Source organism: Triturus cristatus, chromosome 8 (assembly GCF_964204655.1).
Source record: "Triturus cristatus chromosome 8, aTriCri1.1, whole genome shotgun sequence".
Taxonomy (NCBI): Eukaryota; Metazoa; Chordata; class Amphibia; order Caudata; family Salamandridae; genus Triturus; species Triturus cristatus.
This window is the reverse complement of record NC_140591.1, coordinates 1,532,116,543-1,532,126,864: the sequence shown is the minus strand read 5'-3', so window position 1 is coordinate 1,532,126,864 and position 10,322 is coordinate 1,532,116,543. Positions and strand designations below refer to the sequence as shown.

Here is a 10,322-nt window from a genome sequence, read left to right as displayed (position 1 = left end):
ATAAGACTTACGCCCTTCCTCTCAGAACTGACAGAGATCAGATGCGGAGTCCCCCAAGGATCCTCCCTCAGCCCCACGCTCTTCAATGTCTACATGGCACCCCTCGCAACCATTGTCAGAAACAATGGGCTCAGCGTTGTCTCCTATGCCGATGACACCCGGCTCATCCTGTCCCTCACCAAGGAACCCGATACCACGAGGTGCAACTTCCAAGATGGGATGGAAGCCATCACCACCTGGATGAGCAACAGCTGCCTGAAGCTCAACTCGGAGAAAACAGAAGTTCTCATCCTTGGCTCCACCCCGTCTGCTTGGGGCAACACCTGGTGGCCCCCCGTCCTCGGAAACCCACCCACTCCAACGGACTACGCACGCAACCTAGGCATCATACTCGACTCTTCCTCACCATGAACCACCAGATCAATGCCGTATCCTCTGCATGCTTCAACACACTCCGAGTATACTGCGCAAGACGTTCAAGTGGATCCCCCCTAACTCAAGGAAAACCATCACCCACGCACTCATTACCAGCAGACTGGACTGCAGCAATGTACTCTATGCCGGAATCAGCAAAAAACTCCTCCGCAAACTCCAGATGGCCCAGAACGCCGCAGCCAGACTTGTCCTCGATATCCCACGACACGATCACATCACCCAGGACCTCCGCAACCTTCACTGGCACCCAGTCGAAAGAAGGATAAGGTTCAAGCTGCTCACACACGCCTACAAAGCCCTCCACAACATCGGACCACAATACCTCAATGACCAAATCTCGTTCCACGCCCCCAAGAGAAACGTTTGCTCGGCTGACATCTCCCTGGCCACCATCCCATGCTATTACAGGACCAGAAGAGGCAGAAGATCCTTCTCCCACCTAGCAGCCAAAACCTGGAAAGAACTCCCTCTCCACCTCCGACGGAGCCCGATACTGCAGCAGTTCAGGAAGCACCTCAAGACCTGGCTCTTCAACTGACTGCATCGGAGCGGCCCACTCCTTCCCCCTGCACCTTAAGAGCCTCCCGGGTAAGTAGTGCTCTTCACACACCCTGATTGAGGTGTGGATCTGGAGTTTGATTGCCCTCCTAACTTTCACCAGATCAAGGATTCCACAAACATGGGGAGGGTTGGTGGATCCTTACAGTGGATAAGATATACACTAATAGAAAAATATGTGCCTAGGAGTAGGCGCAGCCAACAGTCAAAGTAGGAGGTAAAGCCCTTTGATGAAATTGGTGGTCTTGTCTTGTCAATTCACATGATGACAAACTTTTAGAGGTAAAGTTAATCTCAGGGACGACTTTAGAGCTGGTGGCGCCCAGTGCAACAATATTTTTTAGCACCCCCTCTACTCAGATGTCCTCATTACCACCCAGCAAAAGTGCTCCTCATCTCTCCATAGCCATCTCTCACATACATTTCACTGTTTCAAAGTGCTGGTAAAGGCTGGGTTTACTAATCCACTCAGCTATCCACATGCAATGCAGATCTGTTCTTTGCAGCGGGCATAATAACCCTCTGGGCTACTGTATGACGACTCAGAACTGCCTTTAGTTAAAGCTCTGATCTCTCTCTGTAGCAGGAACATTAATCAAAAGCGTTATCTTGACATTTTTATTTCTGCCTGAAAGCTGGATGCACCAGGAATTCTGCTTTTAAATCATATGTGTTTGCTAAACACAGTGCCACTTCCCCCCCGCAACCCTCCTGATATCATTGTCCCCCCATCCAGGTCAACGCCTAGTGCGGCCACATCAAACGCACCAACCTAAAGCCGGCCCACATTTGTCTGACTGGTCACAGATCAGTTTCACAGTGCTACAATTCTTTATATTGAATCAAATAGAACCTGTAATGAGGTACCTAGAAAATGACGATTTCTTGAAGCAAGCCCTTTTTCGAGGCAGCACCAGTTACATACTAGATTTGATGGTGGGTGAACGCCCCTGGAGTGTCTACCTCTAGTGCAGAGGTCATCAAACTGAAGGGAGGGCCCTACCCCCTGGAGGGGTTGTGCAGTAAATTAATCTTGGGGCCCGCTAGATATTGGCCAATGGAAGCATCATGCTGAAAACAGTGCTGCGTTTATAGTAAAATGAAAGGGAATGGCAGTGAGACGCCCTTTAAAGGGCCATCAGCAGTATCTCCCGTCACTCATGCTCTGGCCGGGAGTAGGTGTCTGAGGGACAGAGGCTCCAAAGAACCCAAAAGACCCATTCTACCCCAATTCTGATAAAGGGTGAAACTGTGGATAGCGTTGCTTTTTATAGAGATCTGGCAGCCCATAGCTAAGCATATAAAAGGTTAACTGAACATAATTGCAATGTTTGAAGCTGTCAATACTAAGGAATAATTGTGAAAAATCTATCATTTAAGGACACCCCGATTAAGTTTTTTTTTACTTGGGGGAGCCTTGAAAATGTTTGAAGACCACTGCTCTAGTGTGCACTGAGGACAGCCTTGGCATTAAAGAGCATATCCTCTGGCTTAAGATTGTGTATACTTGGCGTTGAGATTCTGCAAAATAGAGACCAATATCAAAGAAGGGTATTTTGATGTCCACCATGCACTTGAGGGGTATTTTGATGTCCACCATGCACTTGAAGGATATTTTTGATGTCCCGAATGCACTTGAAGGATATTTTTGATGTCCGTCATGCACTTGAAGGGTATTTTTGATGTCCGTCATGCACTTGAAGGGTATTTTTGATGTCCGTCATGCACTTGAGGGTTTTTTATAGTGTCCGTCATGCACTTGAAGGATATTTTTGATGTTCACCATGCACTTGGAAGGAGGCATGTGGAACAAAGGTTCCATCAATGTTGACCATGTTGTTTGCACGCAAACAATACATTTTGCACACATGTTTTTGTTATTGGATAGAATCAGAGTAGAAAATATTTCACTTTATTCATTAAGAAAATAAACAAAAAAATCCTAAAATCCGGAGCTCTGCACCCCAGCCAGTAGCAGTGCTATGATCAGTCAGTTGGGTTTGTGGTGCAGCCAGGAGACGTGGGTCCAGGAAGCCACTAGAACATAATTTACCACACACAGGAAGCAGCCTTCTGCAAGTAATCTGCTCATCGCACAGCCAATATTCCCAATCCCATAACGTTTTCTAAAACCTTCCTATTTCTCCAATTTCTAAAATACAGCTTCTTCTATTTCGTGCAAAGTCGAAAAAGAGTAATTGCAAAAAAACACTTTTCATGATGCAAACAAAGGACATGAACATCTAATGAATTGCATTGCGGCCTCACTCCCAATTCTTGGAGCGCTGTTGGATTCATCTTTGTCTTTTCCACTCCAGATAAGTAAGGTTACCTCTTCCTGCTTCTTCCTCCTGAAGGTTCTTAGGAACATCCCACCTTTCCTCCATGCTGAGGGTGAAGCAAGGTTATTCAAGCAAATGCCGCCTTCCTTCCAGTATCAGCACTGACATGACCCTGCCGCATCATCTGAGCTCCCATCTCCAAGGGAGTCACAACCCTGCAGCTCACCCGCTTCCCAGTAACCCTCCCCCTCCTCCATCACGTCCCACTTAGGTGAGCTTCCTTTGCTTCCAGCGGGAAAGAGAATATTGATTGAGACCCTGTGCTGAGTGCAGTCATTCCCTCCACACCTCTGTACCTTTGTGGCACATGTTAGCATTTTGTTTCTTCTGGAGCTACCCCTTTCCCCTCTGTCGCTGTACTTGTTGTCCCCTCGTTCCCTTTTTATCCACTGCCTTCCCTGCTTGAGCCATCCCTCTTTGGAACAAGTGTCTTCTTCCTCTTTGCTCTGTCTCAGATCACCTGCTTTTCTATAAATGCTTAAAACCTCACCTTTGCCTTGAATGAGCATTCTTGTTGGGAAAGATCTAGGGCCAGGGCGCTCTAGAGCAGGGTTCTCCAAAGTCGGTCCTGGAGGGCCAGATCCATGCCAGATTTTTAGCATATCCCATTGAGATAAATATAGTTATCCTAAAACTCTGGCATGGATCCGGCCCTCCAGCACCGACTTTGGAGAACCCTGCTCTAGAGTATAACTATGCTGTGGGCTGGAGCTATGGCAAGTGTGAAAGGTCTCAAGTGGGTTTTGGGCCCCATCCCCTCATTCTGTTTTGTAGGCCCCTGTCTATGCCAGAGCCTACTGTCTCTGAGCCTTGTGCACTCACCCCGGTGCGAACCTGAACCCCTTGACTCACTAGGGAGCGGGAGCAAGAACTCGGCCAGAGTCTGCTCCATCCGTATGTTTGGACTTCTTGCTGCTATTGGCACTGTGATTGTCACTACTGGGGTTGTTATAATTAGCTACATTTGCACTACTATTTTATTGCACTTTACTCATCTCTCTTTCAAGTACTTTCTAGAAATGGTGATACCTTTTTCCTGTTTGTAAAAAGTTTTGTGCTGACGACAAAAATATATCAATGCAATAATAATGCTTCTCAGTGGATTAGGCCACCCATGGAATCATCTATGTAGCGGTGGCAGAACACAAGTAGAAATCATCCAGGACAGCTGGCTCACCTTTCAACCTCAAAGTCATGGATGTTAGTTTGAGGATAGCCATGGAATACAGGCCCCTCCCCACACCCTGCATACAGGTCAGCACTCCTAGGACAATCCTTGCTACACTTGGTCTCAGGAGTCTTAAAAGCACCTGCAAACTTCACAAATTATATAGAAAGCACTATAAAAATACAAACACACACAAACTGGCTTCGCATCAGTACACGGGTTGTGAGAAGGCTTAGCTCAGTCTAATCTGTGTTTTGTAGGCTTCATAAAAATTGTTTAATAGAAATAGTCACTTACAACACACTTGACAATATTACAATCAGACACAAACCCATTGCATTTATATAGCGCTTAGTAACCCTGACGAGGGGCTAACGTGCTTTACAGTGAGCAGCACGCTATCTGGGAGCCCAGTGTTAATGGTCCGTCCAGTGGTTGCTGGGGTTAGTATTGCATGCTGAAGGGAACCCTCCCATGCATCTACTTCTGTTTCTTTGTGCTACATTAGTGAGTTAGGTGTCATCACTTGAGGGGAGCTGTGTGAGAAGCAAACGCTTGCTGGAATTAATAATCTTATGGCTTCGAAAGAAGCTTAAGACAGACAGGCAGTTCGGTTTAGAGTAGTTTATATACAGAAGAGGCGTGCACAAGGAAGAAGAGGAGGAGAGGTGCATTCAAAATCAATGTGGGAGGGGGAAATGAAAAGTTTAATTCAAAGTCAATGTTTTAATGCAGGATTCTAAGGAATATAGCAGGAGGAGAGTGTTTGTGAAAGCATGCAAGGAACCTGTTGAAAGAAACAATCTTGAAGTCAGCTGAAAAGGAAGCTCGCTTGTAACAGTCCTTCTAGAGACACTTTAAAAGACGTGACTGACACTTACCCCACTGCAAAAAGCAGGCCCAGTGCTTGTTGAGACCCCCTTATGAGTGACTGTCAAGCATCCTAGTACGATTTGAAACCACCACCATTGACCCCCTGTTTGCAATGCAAGCACTACTTGCAAACCCCAGGCAGCCCCCTATTGCGTACCTACTGCAGCAGTATATTCACTACTATAAAGTATTGCTACTGTTTATACAAATCATTTACACCATACGTTTACCATATAATATAAAACATATGTAATGTAAACACCCACCAACTTAAATTTAAAAGAAACAGTTGATAAAAACATGCAGCGATCATCATTAGTAAATTCAGTGTGTTTGGTACCCACCCACCACCTGGTTGTGAAGATCCTATCCCCTGCGCCCACCTGACGAGCACCGGGCCCAAGAGAAGAAACACCATGTCCCTCAGAATGGATGTGTCTGAGCCTGACCCTCCAGCATCCACCTTGAATGATGCTGGGGTCAACAACATTGTGAAAAGATCATGCAATGTGTTGCTGGCCTTTGGTTTATATCTCAAATGCAACACTCTCTTCATTGTCCACAGGCGTACAGGGCAAAGGTTGGGCCAGGTGGTCTAACCTGGCTCCATGTTACAATCCCATCAGGAACCAACATAACCCTGATTCACCAATAGACTTTCAGAAACACAGGGACAGGTCACCTGGAAGCCAGGGTCTAAGACTTGATGCCTTCAAGGCAGTCTGAGAGCAGAACCTGACCGCATCCATTTCAGCAAACATCTATAGGTTGAACTCTTCAGACTGAAACGCAGCGGTGAGGCGGGGGCAGGGATTGTGTAATACTGGGGAGGGGCTCATACCTTGCACATGGTTAGGACCATATCAGACTGCAATCCCTGTATAAAAACTGCCTCTAGTGTTCCTATTACATACATCGTTGGTCTCTTGTAAAAAGAAATTACATGGCTGTTGAACTGTAATTACATTTTACATTTGAGTAGTGTTTTCCCATTACATGCCGCCAGAACCAGCAGCCAAGGTGAAATTGTAATACCCAGTCGAATTGCAGATAGTGTTTCAACGATGAAAATGAAAACTTGCTTTTCAGTGTTTGTATTGTTCTTTCCTGAAATGACAGCCAATAGCAGAAAGTAACCATTTATGGCAACATGCTTTCTTTTGAATGCTGTAGTTCATTACATGAAAGTAGGAATGTTTCTGTATGTTACCACTCATTATGAATTATAACTATTTTTAAAAGTAACTTACATTAAACAACATATAAAAGTGTTTACACAAATTACTAGATGCATATTGGTGCACAGTACAGATGCCACATTATTTTTACATATTTGTAGCCATACTTTTATCATATGACACCACAAAAGATTTCAGCCGTACCAAGGAACAGTAATGAAGTGTCCATGTAGGGTGAACACTTCCCGCTAGGTCAAGGGCCTACAAACTGGGTGGTGGGCCCCCTTAGAGGGGCCATGTGTGACTCCAGGGGAGAGCCAGGCTTTGGCCAAAAGAAGCATTATGCTGATAAAAGTGCTTTGTTTTAAGTGGACAGAATGAGCGGCGGTGAGCAGCTCTGGACCTGGCCATCACTGACATCTTTAGTCATTTATATCCCACTTGGGAGTATGTGTAAAAAACAGAAGGAACTCCAAATATTTCTCAAAACCCCCACCCCTATTTCCAATAGTCACACTGTGGATCCATCTGCACGTTAGCAAGGCCTGCCTGACCAGAATAGTGTTTGGCTATCATGTATTTGCTTGCATTTTAAAAACAGTAATAGAACTTACCTGCCATGGACGTCATTTTGGGGTCGCCAGAGTTTGCAGTTGCGACCCCTAGCTTGTCTCTTGCCACCCCTGGTACTGCCTTTGCAACCCCTGGCCTCAGTGGTGGCAATATCAGCGCCTACAGCATAGCGGTGTCTTGCATTTCCAGAGTCTAGTCTTGTTTTCTGATTAAAATTTGTACATTAATAGTGAATAATAATTTATTATTCACTATTCGTGTAATAAAAAGTGGAGCAGCAAGATATGGTACTTCACTGGCATTCTCAGATAAGAAAAATAAAATGGTTTTAATGTATGTTATGGGGGAGAGAGTATGTATATGTGTGAGCCTGTATGTTTGTATATGGGATCGTGGATATGTGTGTGTGTATTTGTGTTAAAATGAGTAAGTAAGTATAAGTGAGTCAGAGTAAGAGTGAGTGAGTGAGAATGAGTGATTCAAGGTAAGAGTGAGTGCATGAAAGCAGGTGAAAATGAATGAGTGCACGTCAGTGCTAATGATAGAACGCGTGTGAATGTAAGGGAGCATGTATTGTCACGCTTGAAGACCCGCTGTTGGATCTGGCATGCTTCATGGCTCATAGAAGCACCTTTGACACAATGTTGGCACTGGAATACTGGAGGCAATACTTGCATATGGGATACCCTCGGCAAAATGTAATCGCTGGAACTCTGTAGGTACATTTTGGCATGGAGCGCCCATTAAAAAATGCCAGCGCTGGCCTCCGAGAGGAAATTCTTTGCCTAGTTGCCACCTCTGGCAAATTGCTTGTGATGGCACATTGGAGGGAATTCTTGGCATTTGGGAAGACAACTGTGGCAAGGTGGGGCCGTCTGTGACAAAATGTGGTCCTTGACATATTAGACATAACCTTTCACATAAGAGACCTCCATAGTGCAAGGGAAGCAGTATTAGGAAATGGCACTGGCATGTTGTATGTAATGTTTGGGCTAAAGGGGCCACCACGGCAAAATGCTGGACCTAGCAATTGATGCAATTTTTTACATAAGGGGGAACCCATAGGACATTTAAAAACATAATTGGGTGTACTCATGGGGTCTGATAGATTTCAGTAGCTTGGCACATCATGAAAGGACTGAATATTTAGTGAGTGCTTTTCAGAGCCTGTGGCTTTTTTCGCAACTGTACGTGAAAATTGTGCATTAAAATGCACTAGCAAAGCCCATTTTTGTCAACATTTTCTCAGGGAAGAGAAGCCCCCACCCTTTGTTCTCCACTAGCAGAATGTATAATATTAATGATGCAATTATATAACTTCAGCAATGTTAATTATTGTGATGTCATCAGGATTAAGGTTATGTGCAAATGCAGGGTCAAAGGTCATATGATGTCAGGTCCTGTGACATCATTAAGGTTAAAGGGTATATGATGTCGCTTCTGCTACCCCTGACATTTTAGTGAATCAACGGCCATGTTAACTGCAATGTTTAAATAAGTCTAGACATATTTAAACATTGCCAATTTTTTAGAATACGTGTGAAATATTCTGGGGTGGGCCCTGACTATTTTTTTTTCCACAGGGGGGCACAGCATTCAACAGTTTGAAGCTCACTGCTCTACGTAATTAGGAACACTCTTTTGAACTAATTAGACTAACACACCTGGAAGCAGTGATTTATAGGTGAAAAGTTCAAGACTAGAGACAGAGTTCATAATAATTTGGCGAGAGGTGGCCACCCTCTGACCTTGTATTATAAGGAATAAAATACCCTCTGGCATATGCAACCAGGATGTTTCAAGTGATCTTGGTGTTCCATGACCACGGAACTCTGCCTTTGGTCTTGCTACTCTATAGTGCCATGAAGTCCTCTTGCAATAGTAATGTATGGCACAAGGTGCTTTACGTAACCTTGAACTTTCTTGGTTTTTGGACACTTTTCTGTTTACGGAAGAGGACTTTAGTGGCCATACATGGGTTGTGTGCTGCTCTATAAATCTCCTAAAATAAAAAAATAAAAACGTCCACCTAGAACAAAACTAGATGGTCTTACAGTGTAAAAAGGACTGCTCTGGGCATCTATTATATAACACGATTATTAAAGTATGGCTACATATAATCCCCTTATCCAGCACAGCGGATCAGCGAGCTAACGCTCCTGTTCACACGTGGTGGGGTCTGTAGATCACAAGATTTAATCTCTGCACGGCCGGGTCACTTTCACATCCATCTGAGGTACAGTAAATGTACATTCAAAGCAAGTTAATATTCATAAAACTCAAAGTGTCCGCGTGTTAGGTGACCACCTGTTATTTGGAGCACTTGGAAAAAAGGTGTAAAACGTATCTAAAAATAAAGATATAATCTGAAAAAGAAAATTGAGCGGAGATTGGGAAGGACATCCTCACCCCCAGACGACCCACTATGGACCACACACACTGCTGGGAGCACCAGCCTCGCGACAGTCGTGCACAGACAGGAAAGAGCAACTGGAACGCCAGCCGAGAGCTGTGAGGCTGTGCAGAGAAGGGGCCGGCAGTACTGCGGTGAGCCGTGCTGGGGTGGGTCTCCACAGGAACCGGAGGCAGCCTGTCAGGATCCCGCACGCGCCGGGGCTGTGGGGAGATGGGGCAGGCTAACTGACATGCAGCTAGCTCCTTGGAACACCACCCCCGCCCCCTCGGTAGCTGGGCGCTACACTCTTCCCCTGTCATTCTGCCGCCGCCTTTAATCCCAGAGCCGCTCTCACGTAAATCAGAACACACAGAGATCAGGAAAATAAAATACACGGGTGCGCCCAGACACCCCCATCCGGGGTACTTCGGGCACAGGCGCTGCTTTCCTGTTCTGAAGAAGAGGAAGAGAGGGCGACAGCTGAAGGCGAGGGGACTTTGGGTGACTGACAAGCCGGCATCAATTAATTAGCGAGGAGCGGAGACCATCCCTCGGCGGACCCGGCTGCTGCGCCCTCTCGCTGGGAGCCGCTCTCACCGACCCCCGCCCCTGCTCCGCCGGCCGGGTCCTAACAAGTGTCAGGCGGACAGGAGTGGCCATGGGCGACAAAGGCACCAGGTAGGACCTCGGGTTGCTTCCAGGGCACTCGTTTCAGGCAGTGTGCACCTCCCCAGCCCGCTGTCAGCCCCGGGGGCAGGGCAGCCGGGGAGGTTCCTCTGCGTGGTCGATGTTACATTTGC

The 10,322-nt window shown here is 46.0% G+C and overlaps 1 protein-coding gene across 3 annotated transcripts in view; it reads left to right on the top strand.

The window, feature by feature from the left end:
* The first annotated feature begins 9,601 nt into the window (after positions 1 to 9,601).
* ARRB1 (arrestin beta 1) overlaps positions 9,602 to 10,322 on the top strand; it is a 793,940-nt gene continuing 793,219 nt past the window's right edge. For 2 of the 3 annotated variants that reach the window (XM_085623377.1, XM_085623375.1), the window contains exon 1: positions 9,651 to 10,200. In XM_085623377.1, the coding sequence (XP_085479503.1) occupies positions 10,181 to 10,200 (20 nt within the window). In that variant the 5' untranslated portion in view covers positions 9,651 to 10,180. Of the gene's footprint in view, positions 10,201 to 10,322 lie in introns of all 3 variants that reach the window. The other variant, XM_085623376.1, reaches the window with a different exon arrangement.